This window comes from Enhydra lutris, unplaced genomic scaffold, assembly GCF_002288905.1.
Source record: "Enhydra lutris kenyoni isolate GAN:26980312 unplaced genomic scaffold, ASM228890v2 scaffoldscaffold4, whole genome shotgun sequence".
Lineage (NCBI taxonomy): Eukaryota > Metazoa > Chordata > Mammalia > Carnivora > Mustelidae > Enhydra > Enhydra lutris.
The window spans coordinates 33,691,383-33,713,034 of record NW_019154088.1 but is presented as its reverse complement, the minus strand read 5'-3'; the positions used below and the strand labels follow the sequence as shown (position 1 = coordinate 33,713,034).

Here is a 21,652-nt window from a genome sequence, read left to right as displayed (position 1 = left end):
TAAATAAATAAAATCTTTAAAAAAAAAAAAAAGATTAACAGAAAAACTGGGAAGCTAGTTCTGACAAGCTAGAAAGTGTTAAAGAATAAAAATAAGCCACAAAAGGGCCTAACAATAGATTTATCAAAAAAAAAAAAAAGGACAGCAGACTATGAAAAATATGATATATCTTTATTTTCACCAATCTCTAGCTTCAGAGATTTGAGAAAAAAACTTGAGAAGGAGATGTTTTCCATCTTCCTTATTCAGGTGGCATCTCTAAGCTGAGCCTCTGAGCTGTGGTTTTCCAAACATAATGTCAGTGGAGCTGTCACAAGATAATGGGACTTTGAAGAGCTGAGTAATACCAATTACCTGTCACATAAAGTGTTGCTCACATTAAATTATTTTGAGAGTAAAAACTAAAAGCAGTGACAGATGCCTATGATCTCACTGGTCAATTATTTGTTCTTTTCCTCTTAGTTTGTCACAATCTGCTACGATCTTTCCAAATGTGCAAATTTTCCTCACATAATGCAAGGGAATGTATCTACTACATCATTTTCAAAGTGCTACTTTCCCCAAATATGTTCACCCAATTTAGGGAAGTCAATTTTTAATACTTTATGTGAAGCTGAAAGTCAAACAAAAGGTAAACAAATACAAAACTTTACTTCTCACAGATTAGTGGAGGAACTTTTTAGAATGAGCCCTTGAGTCTGAGCTCCATCATACATTAGAGATAGTAATTTTATGTTTCATTTTCTGATTTTGCCCTTGTCAAAATTACTGCCTCAAAGATCCCTTCAAGTACCTAAAAGACAAAATATTTTCAACTTGCTTTTGTGTTTAAAAAAAAAAAAAAAAAAAAAAAAGGATTGAAAAATACATACTTGACCACAAAAATGGATGCACAAACATAAAAGAAAGGCATATAAGAAACTTCTTTAAATCGACCTTGTACTTTGTGTACTTATAAGCTTTTCTGAATAAAAATGGTCAAAATGGACTAGTAGCATCTCTGAGAAACAGCTTTTAAGTTGGCAGCAATTTTTAAGAAATAACACTGATTAACTACAGATGAATGGCGAAAAACTGCAAACAATAAGAACCATAAACTTGGTGGTGCCTGGGTGGCTCAATCAGTTAATCATCTGAATCTTGATTTTAGCTCAGGTCATGATCTCAGGGTTGTGGGACTGAGTCCCACTTTGGGCTCTGTGCTCAGCAGGGAGTATGCTGGAGATTCTCCCCCTCTGCCCCTCTCCCTGCTCTATCTCAAATAAATAAATAAATCTTGAAAAAAAAAAAAAAAAGAGAGAGAGAACCACAAGCTTGAAACCCAGGAGCTCTCTACAGTTGAACTTCGATGTTATGACTACTTTCTAAGGATTTGCTATACAAAATTCATTTTACTTTTCTAATATTCTAATCTATAAAAAGGGGTCAAAATAATTGCTCACTACCACTATGAAAAACCGTGACACTTATAAACTCATAGAACAAATGATTACCTTACAAAAAAAGAACTATTTAGATTCATTTATGAGTATACAACGTTTGGAAAAAACAAATATATTAGTATCTCTTGATAGTTTATGTTGATAAACATCAAACAGACAATGTAACACAGAGAAATGATAGAGTAAGCCAAAGAAGAAATGCAGATATAGAAAAAGGTCAGTTAAAAATTATATATGGAAAAGGACTGAAATGACCCTTTATTAAGTGGACTTTTTTTTAAGAAGGCTCTACACCCAGCATGGAGCCCAACACAGAACTTGGAACTCATGACCCTGAGATCAAGTCCTGAGCTGAAATCAAGAGTCAGACACTTAACGAACTGAGCCATCCAAGTTCCCCTATTACGTGGACTTTTTAATCACTCTTGGCCAGTCTAGAAGAGCCACTTACTTGCCAGAGACGAAAACAGTGACTCTTAAATAAGGAGTTAGTTGCTGTGACACCTTCTGGAGCTTATTTTTGGAGGAAGGAAAAATGGGGAGTTAAGAAACCCAAGGAAGATCACAAATAAGTACAATAAATATTCCTAGAGATTTGGAATAACAATATAAAACCTGTACTTACAACTTGAGATTCACGAGCTTTAGGAAATGTTTTGGCAACATTGAGCCCATCAATGACGATATCAAAAGGAGGACAGCATTTTACGAAGTTCTGAAATCTCTTGAGTTCCTAAAAAAGAAAAGCCAGACAAAATATTAATAAGAATTTAGCAAGGACTTTATTATAAACTCATTGTTATGACTTTTATTATTGTTCTGGTAAGTAAAAATATCCCTTAAAAATACAAACTCAAAAATAACTTTGAAATGAAATCTGAAAAGACCAGACTATGAGATGAAACTGCATGAAATTATCTGAAATGCTTCTTCACACTTCATACAGCACTTCCACATGCTAATTGCATTTGATCCATAACCAGCTCTCGCCTGCTAAACTGACTCACGTGGCATTCATGATGAAAATGTAATGTCAGAATCTATAACCTGCTCTTAAGCCAAGGAGATGTAAACCTCAAATATGCTAGCCTACCAGTGCAACAGTGTGGAAAGAACAAGGCTCTATAATAGCCCCTCTTTGGTCATCAAGACTATTTTGTTTACTTTTAGCTACTTTGAGGAGTTGAAATAGTCAACAAATATTTGTGGGGCATCTACTATGTGCCCAGCAGTTACTAAAGAGACAAAACTCTAATGGAGCCTGCATTTTAGTGGAAGAAGACACAAAATAAACCAAATAAATCAGTTAATAAATTATTTTAAATGTCAAGTGTGATGTGTACTATGGAGGAAAGAAAAGGAGAAGTGGGAGTTTCATCACTGGTAATGATAGTGTAGTCTGTACTGGACTATCACATAACATAAATTCTATATGAAAAACAACTATTTGAAGGTATTAGAGAATGACCAAAAGCATGCAGAAATTCAACGGAATGCAAAAGTTGAAAGACAGTGTGACTCCCTGATAGTCCAACTGAGTCCCATCCAATAGCCAGCATCAACCATCAAACCCATGAGAATGATGAAGAATTCAAAACCTCAGCCCCCTTTTAATTAGAATGGTAGAATACCCTAGCAAGAGCCACACAACTAGAGTCTAGTCAAACTCAAGAACTATGAGATAATAAAAATAGTAAGCATTTCTGTTTAAACCCACTGTATTTGGGTGGTTTGTTATCTACCTGTGGATGACCAAAAAGGAAAGGCACCGCGCCTGGTGAAATGTGCCTGTATATGGCTTTTTCCCAAAGGGAACTCTCCAGTTAGAATGGTTGGCAGAGGTGGCTGGAAATCAAGGACAAAACTGCAGATTTACTGGTTTGAGAAATCAGAAGACAGCATTTAGGTATGTCAGAGAGGCTGGAAAGTGAGAAAGTGGATGCTACAAAGGAGGGAATCACAAAAGTCTGCCTAATTCTGCCCAAATCCTTGGCTAACTCTTATTTGTATATGCATGGAGAAGACTCCATGGGCCCAGGAAAAGCAACCAATGAAACACTTAAAAGACTTGAGCAGAGATTTCAGTTACTATCCATTACAAAGATGACACAGTTTGTAGTCAGTCTAACCAACTATAACACCCTGGCAGCAAAAAATTAATAACCTCTGGGAAAAGATAACAGAATCTTTAGCCTTTGCATTGTGTTCCCCACAATGTCCAATATACAATTAAAAGATTAATAAACAGGGGCACCTGGGTGGCTTAGATGCTTAAGTATCTGCCTTCAGCTCAGGTCATGATCTCTGAGACCTGGAATTGAGCCCCACATCGGGCCCCCTGTTCAGCAGGGAGTTTTGCTTCTCCCTCTGCCTCTGCCTCTACCCTCCATAGCTGCCCATGTGCTTGAGCTCTCTCTCTCTCAAGTGAATTAAGAATATGTTTTAAATATTCTAGAAGAATTAGGAAAATATGACCATGGTCAAGAGAAAAAGAAGTGAACAGAAATCAATAAGGTCTGGATACTAGTCAGCAGGCAAGAACTTTTTTTTTTTTAAATTAACATATAATGTATTATTTGCCCTAGGGGTACAGGTCTGTGAATCATCAGGCTTACACATTTCACAGCACTCACCATAGCACATACCCTCCCCAATGGCAGGCAAGAACTTTAAAGTAACTAGCTCTTCTAAATATATTCAAGAATTTAAAGGAAAATACAGTTATAATGAAATCAAAGAAGGGAAAACAGAAAAATGTAAACCATAAAAATGAACACTCTAGAACCCAAAGCACGTATGTGAAATAAAATATTCACAAGACAGATATTAATAGTAGATTAGGGATCGCAGAAGTAAGAATCACTGAACATGAATCACAAAGCAATAGAAATTATACAATCTGAAGAAAAAAAGATTGAAAAAAAAAGATAAAGCCTTGGTAACCTACCTCTGCAATAATGTCAAACAGACTCACATGTGGGTAATTACAGTCTAGAAGGAGAGGATAGAAAAGAGAGAGTAGAAAAAAATACTTGAATAAAAGGCCAAAACGTCCCCCAAATTTGGTGACAAATGTAACTTACAGACCCAAGAAGCAGAGAAAACACAAAGCAGGGTGGGTGAATACAAAGAAACACAAAGTAGAATAAATCATAGGTAAATAAAACATGCAGTTGGGGTATGTGTAACAACAACAGCACAAATGACAAGAAGTGGTAAATGGAATTCTGCTGCTAGGTACCTACTTCTTCTTCTTCTTTTTTTTTTTTTGCTAGGTACCGATATTTTATGTAAAATGTTACGATCTAAATTCTAAGTCAACTAGATTAAGTTAAGGGTTTTGTCATCCCAAGTCATATATTTAAAAATTAATGCAGAAAAGGTATAGATAAAAAGTGAATAGAAGAATAAAATGAAATAGTAAAAAAAATTTTGATTAGCCCAAAAGAACATGAAAGGAAGGACAAAAGGATAAAAAATTTTTTGGATAAACAGGAAATAAATTACAGAATAAAAATATTTAAATTCAACCCTATCAAAAATGTTATTTATAACAGATATAATATAAATATGAAGATATGGATACACTCAAAATAAAAAGTAGGGGGAAAATATCATGTATCAGTAAGCTTAAGAAGGTTGCAGTGACAGAGGCGCCTAGGTGACTCAGTAGGTTAAGCATCTGCCTTCATTCCACTCAGGTCCTGGTCCTGGTCCTGGGACTGAGGACTGCCTTGGGCTCCCTGCTCAGTGGGAAGTCTGCTTCTCCTTCTCCCTCTGATCCTATTCCCCACTTGTGTGTGAGCTAGCTCTCTCTCTCTCTCTCTCTCTCCCTGTCTCAAATAAATAAATAAAATCCTTTAAAGATAATAAAAGGACAGCTGAATTGTTCCCACTTTTAGAAAATTAGGAATAAAGATAAATAAAAAAGATAGTTGCAGTGACATTAATGTTAGACAAAATGGATTTCAAGAAAAGGAGCATTATAAAAAATAAAAAGGGAGACTCCTGCTCCTGCTCGCTCTCTCTCTCTAATAAATAAAATCTTAAAAAAAAAACCATTGATCAAAACATAAAGTGAACTCATATCACTCAACACCAAAACAACAATCCAATTTAAAAATGGGAAGAGAACCTGAATAAATATTTTCCCAAAGAAGACATACAAATTGCCAACAGACATGTAAAAAGATGCTCTGTATCACTAATTATCAGGGAACTGTAAATCAAAACCACAGTGAGGTATCACCTCCAGCCTGTCAGAATGGCTAGTATCAAAAAAACAAAACAAAAAGGAAAAAACCCAAGAAATCACAAATGTTGGTGAGGATGTGAATAAAAGGGAACACTCGTAATGTTGGTGGGAATGTAAATTGCTGCAGCCACTATAGAAAAGAGTATGGAGGTGACTCAAAAAATTAAAAATAGAAATATTGTGATCTAGTAATTCCACTTCTGGGCATTCACCCGGAAAGAAAACAAAAACCTGAATTTCAAAAGGATACATGCACCCCTGTTTACTGCAGCACTATTTACAATAGCCAAGACATGGAAACAACCTTAGTGTCCATCAGTAGATAAACAGCCTGCTGCTCCCCCTGCTGTGCTCTCACTCCCACTCTTTCTCTCTGACAAATAAATAAAATCTTTACAATTAATTTAATTAAATAAGCACTGGTCCATATGCATGCTTGCATTTCACAGTCTGCTTGTCCCTCTCCTTCCCTGCTCTTGGAGCCACGCACACCCTCTCTCCTTTTCTTTCTCTCTTTCAAATAAATAAATAAAATATTTTTTTCAAAAGCCACTGAGTAGATCATGCTGATAACGAATGACAGAGAAAGAGCTGACCTACTGTGATAGCATACTAACTACACAAAGGGCAATATAAATATGCAAGCTTAACTGTTTTAATGGAGGGTAAATTTAAATAAGTATTTCTTTCTAGCACTGCTGCTAGATTGCATTTGATTACAGACTGACTAATGATCTGGGCAATGAAAATCCACCAATCTTGGATTAACAAAAGAAGTTCTTTTGGAAAAATAATTTATTGATATATAATTCACATACCATACAATTCACTCATTTGAAGAATACAGTTTACAGGTTGTGCCACATTACCACAATCTAATTTTAGGATATTCTGGCTTTCCTACTAGATACTCCATACTCATTAGCAGTCAATCTCCATTTCTCTACCTTACCACATAGCAATCACTAAACTATCTTCTGTCTCTATAGATTCACTTATTCTGGGCATATCATATAAACCAAATTACAGAAACATGTGGTCTTTTGTGATTGACGTCTTTCACTCAACATAATGTTTTCAAGGTTTGTTAACATTATAACATAAATGAGTATTCCACTCTTTTTTTTTTTTAATTTTTTTTTTAAATTTATTTATTTGAGAGAGAGAGAGAGAGATCACAAGTAGGCAGGGAGGCAGGCAGAGAGAGAGGGGGAAGCAGGCTCCCTGCTGAGCAGAGAGCCCGATGGGGGACTCGATCCCAGGACCCTGAGATCATGACCTGGGCTGAAGGCAGAGGCTTAAGCCACTGAGCCACCCAGGCGCCCCCACTCTTTTTTATTGCTAAATAATTTTCCATTGTATGGCTATACCACCTTTTATTTACCCATTCATTAGTTGATGGACATTTGGATTATTTCCACTTTTTGGCTATTATGACTAAATGCTGCTATGAATATTTGTGTACAAGTTTTACATGGGAAATTGTTATGAGTTACAATATGTAATAACAGTAATTCTAAGTTCAACTTTTCAAGGACCTACCAGACTATTTTCCAAAGTAGCTGTACCATTTTACATTTCCAAATGCAATGTATAAGGCTTCCAATTTCTCCACAGCCTCACCAATACCTGTTATTCCATGTGTTTTTTATTACAGTCATGCTTGTGGGTGTCAAATGGTACCTCATTGTGGTTTTGATGTATGCTTCCCAAATGACTAATGATATGGAGCTTTTTCTCAAGTGCTCATTGGCCTAAAGGAAATTCTTCATTTTTGTAACATATAGGTTTTATAAATTCAATGTACAGTTGAATTTTAAAAATTCCATAACAGTCACAACTTCTATCGTCTTTACCCATTTTATACTTTTAAATTTAAATCTGAAAAGTGTTATCACACAGGAATTATAAATACCATGACTTGCAACAAAGTTTGTTAACTCAAATGCCTACAGGGATTAGGCAGGTGACATAAGTAAGTAAAAGGGACCAAAATGCTCCCTCAGAGCAGGGAAAATGATAAATAGCAAATGGTGTAAGTCTCATTGTCCAAGATTCTATAGAAAAAGATCTTAGACTAACAAACTAGAGAATGTAGGTCCCTTATAAAGGGAGTAGCCCTGTTCTTAGTTCAGCTAATTGCTGCCACACAAAAGTTAATACCCGGGTTTCAGAGTTAAAATTTTTCAAGGAAAATAACAAACCTGGAATTCTGAAGTATTATCAAATAATTTTTTAAAAGAGTAAAATACAAAGATGGGTCCTCAAACAAAAATATATAGATATGTTCCACCCATAGACCACAAGTTTGTAATACATTCACTTAGTCAAGCAATAGATTTTAATTAAACACCTACTCTGTGCCAAATAATGTTCTTACTCCTAGGAACAGAACTGTGAACAACTTCATTGAGCTCAAGAAATTTACATATTAAGGACGACTGGGTGGCTCAGTCAGTTAAGCATCTGCCTTCAGCTCAGGTTGTGATCCCAGTGTCCTGGGATTGAGTCCCACACATCTGGCTCCTTGCTCAGTGGGGAGCCTGCTTCCTCCCTCTGACTGCTTATCCCTCTGCCTGCACTTGCTCTTTCTCTCTCTCCCTCTCTTTAAAAAAATTTACGTATTAGTAGAGGAAACAAAACCAAGATAACAACTACATATTTAATTTTAGGTACGGAAAAAAAGTGCCTTGATGAAAAATTAATTGGGTTATGGTGTTAGCACCACTCTTCCTGGCCCCTCTCTAAGATATGGTGAAAAGAAAAGGCCTTTCTAATGAGGTGACATTTAAACAAAGACTTGAACGAAGTGAAGGAGTCACTCACGCTTCTGAGGAAGAGCCTTTTAGGCAGAGGAAAAAACTGACAAGACCCTTAGCCAAACACCACAGAACTTTGCACGTTTGAGGATTAACAACTAGGCAATCTGAAAGCTCAAAGAATAAGTATAAAGTCTTTGTGTATTATGTTTTAAGTTTAAATTTTAAAAAGCCAGTTCTTGTTTTTTATTACCATATGGGAAAGAGTAAATAAATTTAAAACAATTCTGAAACAGCTAATCAAAAGTCTTACATTGCCTATCTTATTCAATTTACTAGGAACAAAGAAGCAGAACTGATATTTGTTGTTTTGTAGTTGTTACCTAATCACAAATGAGTAGCAAAATGATCCAAATATGTGCAGCAAAAGAGAAATAAAAGAATGGAACAGCTTATGCCTTACACGACACATGAATTCTAGAGGTGATCCCAGCACTTGCCGTCACAGAGCTGATCTCATAATTTTAAGTGACTCTCAAAACATACATAGCAGTAAAAATTGACTCTGCTATTTACTACTCTTCCTACACTATGGATGAAAAGGCAAAGAGGTTAAGCAACCGTTTTTTCTCAACAGGTGATATTCGAGGACATGCTAAAACTTCCTTTCCACCTTGCCACTTAGAGGAGGTTAAAACTCTTCCATTTTTTGGAATGATGGTCTATGTTTATGATAGTTTACTTCTGAGACTGTGATACAAATCTCACCAGGAAATTCAAAACATATCTCTCTCATTTATTTTATTGAGTTAACATCCTACTCTAGAATGGCAACTAAGGGAAAACACGACTACAAAATGTATACTCAAAACTTTACATCATAAAAGAAACAGTGAACTTAACAAGTTAATTATATCCAATGCACCACAACAATCAGATTATATTTTCCAAAGATCAGAAGAAAGGGAGTATTAGAACAACTGGCTTTAGTCATAGCGGATACGGAAAAACAGGGGAATACCAGCTATTTTGGTGGCAAGCACTGCTCTTCACATGGGAACCACAATACAAAGTCCAGCTCTGCATCTAATGGCAACATTTCTTTGTGCGCCTTCCTTGTACCATGAAATACAAATAAATCCTAAATAAAAGGAAACTAAAATGATTGCCTCAATGTAGCCAGAGAAAAATGAAATCATATGTCTAGAAAACACTGCTGCAATCAAACAACTAATAGTCTTAGAAAGCTTAGACTTACCTAATAGCAAGCTATGTTTTAGAAGATATTTTTCACTTAGTAGTTATAGCTATAATTTCCATAGTATACTATCTTATTTTTAAATACTTATAATCTTATCTGAATTTTCTGATTCCAGTAAGATGAAAACAAAAAGAAAACAAACCTTTCCTGCTTTGTCTAAATACAGTCTAAAAGGCTGTATAAAATGCAAAAAATTACCTATGAATGGATGAACTTGTGAGAAAGAAAGAAATCTCCCAGTGCTAGAGATGAGGCCAAATCTGAAAATCAGAACGGTAAGGATAAAGGTTGATGTTAATGTTGTTTAGAAGAGAAGAAAAGAAATGGGATGGGTGTTAGCAAACAGGAGCTTGGCTTTTGATATCCCCATGGGAGCTGGAGATCTATCAAACCTCCCAATGAAGGGAAAAATTGCAAGTGAACTCCTGAATGAAAAAGGAACCTTTACAAATAGGAACACTGACATCAAAACATGATACACCACTTCTCTATCTCTACCAGGGATCTAAGTAGGGAAAAACAAATCCCTGAACAAAAAGAAACTTCAGGCTTATGTTTTAAATAGGCTGGAGTACAAATTTAGACAAACTATGTGATACAAAACTCATGATGCTCCACCAAGAAATCACACAAAAACTGGTTGTGAACCAGGGGCGCCTGGCTGGCTCAGTCGGTAGAGCATGTGACTCTTGATCTTGGTCTCATGAGTTCAAGTCCCACGCTGGGTGTAGAGCTTACTTAAAACAACAACAACAACAAACACAAAACACAAAACACAAAACTGGTTCTGATCCAGTAATATCCCTTGGACACATGGCAGAAGCTAAGAGAAAACCTCTCCAGAGAGACACTATCAATAATCCTGACAATAAAGGGATTCTCCCAGGAAAAGCACGTCCTTCTAAAACTGAACTTATCAATTTAAAAAGCATAAAACACAAGGGTAAACAATCTACCATGTGTGAGTCCTCTGACACAACAGAAGGATTAAATCCCAAAGAATTCAAGATAAAGAATAAAGAAATCTAAGAGGCAATACAAACTAAGTATGAAAACTAATTATAGTTTTCATACTTAGTCTAAAACATAAAAAAAAAAAAAGAATCAAACCTGTAAGAAAAGAAATAGGCCATGAAAGAATGAAGAAAAAATTTTGAAAGAGAAGTTCTAAAATTAAAATTTCAAAATAATGGAAACTAAATGGATGGGAAAAAACCAAATGTCCATCAGGTGGTGAATAAACAAACTGTGAGGTATTAATACATTAGAATACACTCAGTAATGAAAAGGAACTACTGATACCTGTAACATAAACTCAAAAACATATTTAAAACTAAATCTAGGCGCCTGGGTGGCTCAGTTGGTTAAGCGACTGCCTTTGGCTTAGGTCATGATCTTGGAGTCCCGGGACTGAGTCCAACATCAGGTTTCCAGTTCTGCGGGAAGCCTGCTTCTCCCTCTGACCTTCTCCCCTCTCACGCTCTCACTCTCTCAAATAAATAAATAAAATCTTAAAAAAAAAATCTAAAATATTCTAAAAACAAATATACAACACTATGTTAAGTTAAAGACAAAAAAAATTACAGATTAAATGATTCTGTTTATATGAAACTTTTAGTAAAGGCAAAACTACAGAGACAGACAGCAATTCAGTGGTTGCTGGGGTTAGGGGTAGGAGCAGGGATTGCCCTCGAAAGGGCATGATGAAGTTTGTGGAGTGAAAAAAGTATTCTAAAACTGAGTCATGCTGATAGCCACACAAGTTTATAAATTTACTCAGTACACTTAAAATGGTGAATTTTGTGGTCTGTAAATTATTGAAAACAATGGGGGAAGAAACCTGTAAACAAATGGGTAGAAAGAACAGACACATCTGAGGTAAGAAGTAGTGAATTAGAAGACAGATCTAAATATGTTACCCAGAATGCAATTCAGAGATACGATGACATGAAACATATGAAAGAAAGAGTAAGAGACATGGAGGAGAGTGAAAGGGTCCCACAAAAGTCTAAAAGAATTTCAGGAGAAGCAGTACTTGGAAAATACAAGAGCTGAGAATTGTTCAGAAGTGATTTAAGATATAAAACCTCAGATTCAGGAAGCTCAGTGAATATCAAGCAGGAAAAAATTAATATATTTATACACACACATCATAATGAAACAACAGAAGTGAAAAAAGTTTTTAAGAGCAATGAGGAGGACAGAGATGATCTATAGAACAAAACTTGAACCGAAGGGGTGCCTGGCTGGCTCACTTGGAGGAGCATGGGACTCTTGAACTCAGGGTCATGAAGTTCAAGCCCCACAGAGGGTATAGAGATTACTTAAATAAATAAAAAAATTAAAAAAACAAAACAAAACAAAACAAAAAAACAAAGGGTGGGAAGCAAATGTCTCAACCATAACTAAAATAGAGACCAGAAGATACTGTGATACTATCTTCAAAATGTTAAGGGAAAATATTAAATTCTACGCAATTAAACTATCATTAAAATAGACATTTACAAAGAATAAAAAACAGTTTACCACTCTCATCCTGTCATTGAAAGAATGTTATTCAGGAAGATGCCCAACAGGAAATTTGGGGTTTGGTGAGAATGTGAGGGCTGGAGGTATATGTATCTGTGAATCATTGGTGCACAGGCGCTAGGGAAAACCAGAGTGGGTCAAATGGCCAGATAGAATGGGTGGTGTAGCAAAAGAAGAGGGAGGAAGCCCTCAGAAACAACAAAAACTCAGGGGATTGAAGACATATTTTATTATTGTTTATTATTGAGGACAAACTCAGTTGCATCTATGAAGAAAAGAGCAATAAGCTTTAAGGAGAGAACTGCAAGAAATGCAAAGGGATCTGGCAAAAATAAAATAGAAATGCAAAAAAAAAAAAAAAAAATGAGATGCAACAGCAGAATTTAAATCTCCAAAGCAGTAAAGATCAGAAGTAATTTACTAGAATATGTATTTGGTGAAATGCAGCACAAACGTTGAGAAATTCTACTAGAATGCAGAGGAAAAGAAGTAAGAGAGACTGCTAAGAGAAAACAAATTATAGATACAAAGGACAGAAAGTAGAGACAACTTAAGCCTCACAACAGTGAGGAATAAACCAGAACAATCAGAACTAATCATACAAAGGACCGAAAGTAGAGACAACTTAAGCCTCACAACAGTGAGGAATAAACCAGAACAACCAGAACAATGAGAACTAATCATTTAAAAAAAAAAAAAAAACTTTCTTAATATTAAAAAAAATCTATGTCTTTAAAAGATTCATAAGACTGAAGGAAAACTTAATGAAAAAATTCACCTAGTTCTCACAAAATTTCATATTTTGAGGTTAAAGAAAGAAATCCTATATACAGCAAGCCAAATAATAAACAGAAAGACTTTTATAGGGTTTTCCACGTACCATGTAGATCACAAAGTACAGAAAAACAAGAATTCTAAGTGCTTTTCATTTGTTAACTTTCTAACTCCTAAAAATGATTAGGAACTGAACAGATTAGGAAACTAAAGCACAGAGAAGTTAAGCAGGTCACAGAATCAGTAAGTGGTGGACTTGGGATTCAAAACCTAGAAATCCATGCTCTCATGCGTGCCACTATACCTCAGAGCAACAAAAATCAAGCTAGGAACCACAAAAGCCAGAAGACAACAAAGCAGCCATGTTTGAAGATGGTGAAGTAGTCCTCAGGTGGGCCTGAACCCCCAGGCACCAGACCTATGTCAGTTTTTCCTTCCTCCTGGGCAGTACATACTAATAAATTATGGCCTATGCTTTTTCTAGTTTTATTGAGAAATGAGTGCCACACACCACTGTATAACTTTTAGATATACAGTATGATGGTTCCATTTACATATATTGTGAAATGACTGTGACACTAGGTTTAACTAACATCATTTCACACAGGTACAAAAAAAGGAAAAAAGTTTTCTCCTTGTGATGGGAACTCTAAAGATTACTCTCTTAACAAGTTCCCACAGATCCTACAGTAGTATTAGCTACAGTCATCGTGCTATGTATTATGTACTTAGCACTTATTTATCTTTTAAAAGGAAGTTTATATCTTTTGACCATCTGCCTCCAATTCCCCTTCTGCCCACCTTCTGCCTCTGGTAACCACAAGTCTGATCTCTTTTCCTTTGAGCTTGGTGGGTTTTCTTTATTTAGATTTCACATATTATGTGAGATCATACAGTATTTGTCTTTGTCAGACTTATTTCATTTGGCATAATGCCTCCAAGGTCCACCCATGTTGTTATAAATGGTAAAATTTCCTTGTTTTCTAATGATTGAATAATATTCCCATTATATATATATGCCACAACTTCTCTATCCATTTATCTATCAATGGACACAAGTTGTTTCCCTGTGTTGGCTACTGTAAATAAAGCTATGAACATGGGGGTTTAGATATCTTTTTGAGCTAGTGTTTTCATTTCCTTTGGATATATTCCCAGAACTGGAACTGCTGGATCATATGGTAGTTCTATTTTTAATTTTTTGAGGAACCTCCATATTCCATACTGTTTCCCACACTGGCAGTGCCAATTTACAACCCCCCCCCACCAACAGTGCACAAGGGTCTTCTGTTCTCCATATCCACTCAAGCATTTGTTATCTCTTATCTTTTTGATGATGGCCATTCTAACTGGAATGAGGTGATATCTCATTGTGATTTTAATTTGTATTTCCCAATGACTAGTGATACAGAGTATCTTCTCATGTACCTGTTGGCCATTCACAAATTTTCTTTGGAAAAATGTCTATTCAGGTCCTTTGTCTACTTTTCATAAAATGATGAAAGAAATCTAAGACAATACAAATAAATGGAAAGGTATCCTGTGTTGATAAATTGGAAGAATTAATATTGTTACAATGTCAACACTATCAAAAAGACATCTGTAGACCCAATGTAATCCCTATCAAGTTTCCAAGTGCATTTTAAAAATAGAAACAGAAAAAAAACACTCCTAAAATTTATATGGAACCACAAAGACTCTAAATAACCAAAGAAATACTGACAAGGAAGAAGGAAGAACAAAGTGATGAAGGAGCAGGAGGCTGGCTGAGGACAAAGCAAAAGCTGGCACCTTGCACCCCCTCTCCACCAGCTCCCCTCGGTAATATGTGTGACATTCCTCAGGCACCCCTGACTGCCCTAAAAGAAAACAAATAGTTAACTTGCAGAGATCACAATCCTGCAAGACAGGAGCCTCTCTTGGTTTACAAATGTCCTAGAGATTTACAACAAAGAAGTTACCTTATCAATAGCCCAATTTCCAGAGTCACATAACTCAGTTCCTCAAGCCCTAACATCACCCTCCCCTCCATAAAAACTGAAGGACGCTGAGGCAGAAGGAAATGTCAATAAAGTTAAATTTCTTCTAAACCCAAATCTCACTAACAAGGACGCTTGATAGCAAGAATGTGACATTCCACCAGGAAACTCCCAATTGTCTTCATGCTAGTGCCTCATTAAAGGGAAAAACGGCCTTGGCTTAATAATAACCAGGCCTTCAATATCCTGACAGTCTCTTTACCCTGATAGCCCTTCTGAACACCCACTTTGTCCTCACCTACCCAACTCCTGTGTATATAATCAGCCAATCCTCACATCCCCAAGGCAGCAGCTCTTTCTGCCCATGGGTCCTGTCCCCATGCTTTAATAAACCACCATTTTGCACCAAAGATGTTTCAAGAATTCTTTCTTGGAAAAAAAAAAAAAAAAAAAAAAGAATTCTTTCTTGGTCATCGGCTCCAGACCTCACCCCGCCGAACCTCACCTACGTTCTAGAACTTCATCAAAGGCATCATACTTCCTGGTTTCAAGCTATATTGTAAAGCTACAGTAATTAAAACCATGTGGTGTTGGCATAAAAACAGACAAAGAGACCACAATGAAACAGAATGGGGAGCCCAGAAATAAACCCAAGCATATACAGTCAACTAATATTTAACAAGGGGCTCAAGAATACTCAATGGAGAAAAGACAGCCTCTTCAATAAATAGTGCTGGGACGGGTACATGGATGCCAGAGCCGGTTAAGCACTGACACTTGGTTTCAGCTCAGGTCATGATCTCAGGGTGGTGAGATCAAGCCCAATGTCTGGCTCCACACTCCATGATGGAGTCTGCTTAAAGACTCTCTCTCCCTCTCCCTTTCTTCCCTGCTCACTCTCTCTCTCTAAAATAAAGAAATCTTTATAAATAAATAAATAAATAAATAAATAAATAAATAAATAAATGGTGCTGGGAACACTGGATATTCACATGTAAAAAAAATGAAACTTGACCCCTATCTTATACCACTCACAAAAATTAATTCAAACTGGATTAAAGGCTTAGATGTAAATCCTAAAATCATGAAACTCCTAGAAGAAAATAGGAAAAAAGCTCCTTGACATGGGTATTAATAATAATTTTTTGAAAATCATATCTAAAGCAGAAAATATAACGATATATGCCACATTGTCTTTATCCATTTATCAACTGGGCTACTTCTATATCTTGGCTATTGTAAGTACTGCTGCAGTAAACAAAAGGGAGCATGCATCCATCTGAATTAGTGTTTTTCTATTCTTTGGGTAAATACCCAGTAGTGTGATATCTAGATCAAAGGTTAGTTCATTTTTAACTTTTTGAGGAACCTCCATCCTGTTTTCCACAGCGGCTACACCAGTCTGCATTCAAAAGCCTATGCTCTGATGCAAGGCACACCAGTCAACACTACTGACTCCCCCATAAGGTATTTACAAACAATGGGAGAGAAATGCAAATCCCTTTTCTGAGTTCTTTTATCGAGAAATCATACTTGCCTTGAAGTGGTCTTTCTTCCTTATTTAGGCTGAGATATCCCTCCTTCTCCTGCTCCCTACCCCAAAAATGACTACTCAGACTAATGAGATTTCACCTGCATAGAGAAGGCTAATGAAGTATTTTTTCAACTGTAGGTCACAACCCAGTACTGGGTTATGAAATCAATTTAATAGGTCGCAACCAGCATTTTGGGAGGAAAGTAAACAATTAAAATAGAATATAATACATGCAAACAGATTTACAAGTAGATTTTTCTAAAAGACAGATTTACAAGTAGATTTTTCTTTCTTGCAAGAAGCAAGAAATTTTCAGAAAAAAAAATACAAGTGGTTTTGAAACCTATGAAAAGATGCTTGACTCATTAAAAAAAAAGTAAGTTAATCCTATACTGAGATCTATTTTTCACTTCAGAGAGGCAAAAATCAAAATGTTTGATGACACTGAAACACAAAGGTGTGGAGAAACAAGAATTCTCATACTTTCCTGATCAATGTGTATGTATACTGATAAATTTCCATGGCAGCCAATCAAAACTGATAAATTTCCACTGCCCTAACAATCCCATTTGCAGAAATCTGTTACAGCTGTCTTGGAGTATGTGAGAAATTACAAACGTGCAAGGAGATTCACTGTGGCATGTTCGTAATAGTAAGACTTAGTTTAGACAATCCAAATATCCTTTTATAGAAAACTGATTAAGTAAATTACAGTCATTCTGTTAACTCCATGAAAAGGGAAGTGATTAAAATCTAAGAGAGCTGAAAGCTATCAAACAGAGGGGACCAGAGAGGGAGGCAAACCATAAGAGACTCTTAATCTCAGGAAACAAACTGAGGGTTGCTTGTGGTGGGGGCAGGGATGGGGTGGCTGGGTGATGGACACTCGGGAGGGTATGTGCTTTGGTAGTGCTGTGAATTGTGTAAAACTGATGAATCACTGACCTGTACCCCTGAAACAAAGAATACATTATATGTTAATTTTTTAAGTAAAAAAAAAAAAAAAAAACTACTAAGGAAAAAAAAACTTCATTTAAAAATGTTTGTGTGTGGGTGGTTGTTCACATTTATGTATCAAAGATGTATACCTTCAGACTTTTGTATCAAAATAAAAAAGAAAAGCTTTTAAACAAAAACAAAAACAAAACAAAACAAAAACCCGGAGAACAAGGAGGGATACAAGTAGGGAAGGAATGTGTTTTGCTTTGCAGAATCAACAGTTCCAGCCAAGGAGACACTGATTAAGTGTTCTACCTGATAGCCTCTTTCTGTGTCTGGCCTGATACAGCCCCTTACATGTCAGTCGGTTTGAACTGGACTGGAGTTGAGAACCTGTGCAGGGACTCCTGGGAGCTGACGTGAAGTAACCTTTAGCTCATTAGAATACTAAGATCTCCTCCTATGGGCAGAGTTTTCTGCCCGTTTTTGAATATACAATGTATATTCACATGCCAGGCATGAGCAATTGAACAAGTTGTCTGTAAACTCCCTGCCCTGCCCCCAATACACTGAATAAAAGCTTCCTGTAGCAACCCCACAGGGAGGTAGTGCTTTTAGAGCTATCTCCCTGTCTCCTCACTTATAACAAGTAATAAAATGTCCTTTGCTGTCCACATTTACCTTGGGTTGTGTTCAACGGGTGTTCTCCAGCAGCTAAGTATATTTACAAGTAGATTCGTCTACTAAATATCCCAGAAAAATGGTATTTACTCACAAGTTTAAAGTTATTTCCTGCATGGGCTTTGAGGAAATAGATCTTGTTCAGCTAAAAATAGTTAGAAATTAAATTTTTAGGCAGAACAAAAAGCCATATTCTTTTTAATCCCACTCTCCTTCCTGTCCCCATCCTATTCTGACTTACAAAGAAGGGCTAAAAGAAAGGCAAAAAGGCAATACATATTTTTTAAGGCAATACATTTTTAATTGCAGAATCTTGCTCCCAAATAGAAAGGAACCATCACACAAGGAAAGGCGATAAACATGGCTCCCAGAAATGCTGTTAACCACGTTTTGTTTGTTTGTTTTTTTGTTTTTTGTTTTTTAATTCTGCTTTCAGTTAAAGGAGTTCATCCACGCTTACACGTTCTGGAAATCCCCTCTGCTTTATAAGCAACCAGGAACCAGCTCTAAAGCATCAACACTGTGCCAAACTTCCCTCCTTCCTTGGAAGCAAACACACAGAAAATTTAAGTCCTTTCACTGGATGATCCCAAACCAAAACAAAATAAAAATATGCAGAGCTGAAACTCAGTGGAAAATCTCCCCCACCCCAAAATCAGAAAGTAAACACTTTTCAAATAAGGGAGAGAAAAGTTTAGTATGACACATAGAACCTGAAGCCCTCAAAAAGAATTCCCAGAGAAAAGCAATTACAGAGCATCGTCCAAGGCTCTTTTTCAGAGTCTTTATAGATTTTTCACTGTCTACCCTAAAAAAATAAACTCAAAATGTTTCCTTTAACAGTAAGTTTGGATACCGTATTATTATTATCCTTCTCAGGTACAAGCACAAGCCCTCAGAGGAGCTGTGAATGTGCTAAAGGAGTGTGAACTAGCCATAAGTCTATCTGGATTTGCATCTTCTCTGCCAGGCCATCTATTGCCTCTTACAACTTTGGTCACTGTTCTGAGCCTCAAGGTTCCTCTGGTAAAAAGTGGGGCCACCTACCTACTTCAAAGGGTTACCGTAAGGACTCAATAAAATTAAATTATTTGATTGGCATTTGAAAAGCATCTAATGTGTGCATTAGGTAAGTAGTAATAATAGCACAAGTTTTATCAGCAGCTTGTCACTATTTATAACTCTTTGGGCTATAAAGGAAAATAACTGTCCCTGCTCCTATCTTCACATGGTGGTAGGGTAGATGGATCCCTGTAAGTACCAATAACCTGCCTCCATATGTGTAAGAAAAGCATGTCTACACTTCATTTTTTCCCAGGTGTTCTGATTCAAGGGCCAAAGAAACCATTCAGCTCATCCCCTTCAGAAGGGCTCTGGACTGAGACTAGATCCATTGCCCATGCACTGCACAGGTACAGATGATTCATAAATCAAGTCTTTTCCACTAGGACTGCCTGTCATGCTTCCTTGAAAACTACTTTATGCTTTACAATGGGCATATATCTTCTGATTCTGTCCTCCAAACAATGCTGTGAGAAAACCGAGATACACTGGGAAACCAAGTTAATGACCACATAAAAAACACAGAACCTCTATTTCTGACTCCTACTTAACTCATTACTTTACTGAGCCGAATAAGCTATTTCTTTTGTTTATAAACCAGAAACAACACTGTATGTGCAAAAGCCATCAAAGCTTAACATTTTCTCACTAGCATCGAGGCAGAATTTGCTGTCATCTATACTCATTTTTATTGTTAATTACAAAAGAAAATGGTCTGGGTTATCTTTTTGTCCTCTTTTTTCTTTTTTAAAATTTTTATTTATTTATTTATTTGACAGAGAGAGAAACAGCGAGAGAGGGAATGCGAGCCGGGGGAGTGGGAGAGGGAGAAGCAGGTTTCCTGCCAAGCAGGGAGCCTGATGTGGGGCTCGATCGCAGGACCCTGGGATCATGACCCGAGACGTAGGCAGATGCTTAACAACTAAGACACCCAGGCACCGCTTTTTGTCCTCTTTCAATGAAAAAAAAAAAAAAAATCAAGAATAGAAAAGGGAGAATAGAGAAGGGAAAATTTTCAGTTCCTGGAATTTCTAGTGTCTGAGTAAACAATCCTAAATCTGAATATAACAAACTAAGCATATGGTCAAGCCTTGTGCATCACAGTAATAAAAAGTAGCCTCCTGAAGCTGTCTACACGGAAGGCAGAAAGGAACTGGGAAGTGGCTTCATTCTGAAAGAAATTCAAAAGGTGAAAGAGTCAAAAGTAAATTGGAGAGGCAAGAATACACAGGCAGACATCTTGGGGCTATCCCGGGAACAGTCATAAGCTCAAATGACGTGGTTTGTATATCTCATCAGCAGTTTTCCCTCCCATGTCCAACTTATACAAATATTGAATAACTTAAGAACAACGTACAACTGGAAGATGAGTCATTCCACCAGTAAGCAACGAGATTAAGGGGAAATCCTATTTTCCTGTGAACCCTGACACAATTTGCTTGGCACTGTTTGCATCTATTTGCCTTAGCCGTGTTAGCAATGACTGCTAATCCATGCTTGCACATTTCTTCTGCTACCATTAATCAAGCAAGTAATAGCAAGGTAGGTGTTAAGCACTCTTCCACCCTCAAAAAAAAAAAAAAAATCAAACTAGTAAGTAGAATTACTAGTAAGTGTAAATGGCGTGTATAATTGAATCCAAAGAGCTAAGTGTGAATCCTGACTTCATGACTTAAACAGTGTGGCTTTCATAAGTTACCGAAAATTATTATTGTAAAGATTAAGCAATATAATTAAGTACAGGGTAGCTATCACATAAGAAATATAAACATTGAAAAAAGAAATATAAATACTGGATGATAATGTATAATACTATACAAAATTACTGTAAAGATTAAGCAATATAATTAAATACATGGTAGCTATCACATAAGAAATATAAACATTGAAAAAAAAGAAATATAAACACTGGATGATAATGTTTAAATAACAATATTTCCTGCATGCCTTCTCGATGCCAAGCATCATGGAGAATACAAAGAAGGGTACCCTGTCCTTCAAAGAGCTTGTAAGGTGGATGACGAGATATCAGATACCAATGTGAAAACCTAAGCACTAAAACGAGAACAGACGGTTTAGGGTAAATAGCCAAGTGCGTGCCAGGGTTCAGAAATGCTCCAAGTTCCAAAGAAGAAAAGGTCCATGCAGATTAGAGAGGCCTTCATGACAGAGAAGGGACTTGAGACAACCCTTGAAGAAAAAAAAGATGTGAAGCCAAGTGTACATTTTAGAGGACGAGAAAAAGCAGAGGAACAGAAAGGGCAAAGCAGGCCAGAGCCAGTGAGCCATCAGCTCTGGGTGCAGTGTCTGCTTGTGGAGGAGAATGATAAGAGATGAGGCTTGAAAAGTGGGCTGCGGCCAAAGAAGGAGTTACTTTTAGGGTAGGAATGGGAAATGCCACAAGGGTTTCAGGCAAGGGAATAATGTAATCAAAATC

At 36.6% G+C, this 21,652-nt stretch overlaps 1 protein-coding gene across 1 annotated transcript in view; it reads right to left on the bottom strand.

Moving 5' to 3' along the window:
- LOC111159905 (KIAA0391 ortholog) overlaps window positions 1–21,652 on the bottom strand; it is a 141,911-nt gene that overhangs the window by 92,052 nt on the left and 28,207 nt on the right. The window contains exon 5 of the mRNA XM_022522584.1: window positions 2,068–2,175. Coding sequence (XP_022378292.1) covers window positions 2,068–2,175 — 108 coding nt within the window. The remainder of the gene's footprint in view (window positions 1–2,067; window positions 2,176–21,652) is intronic.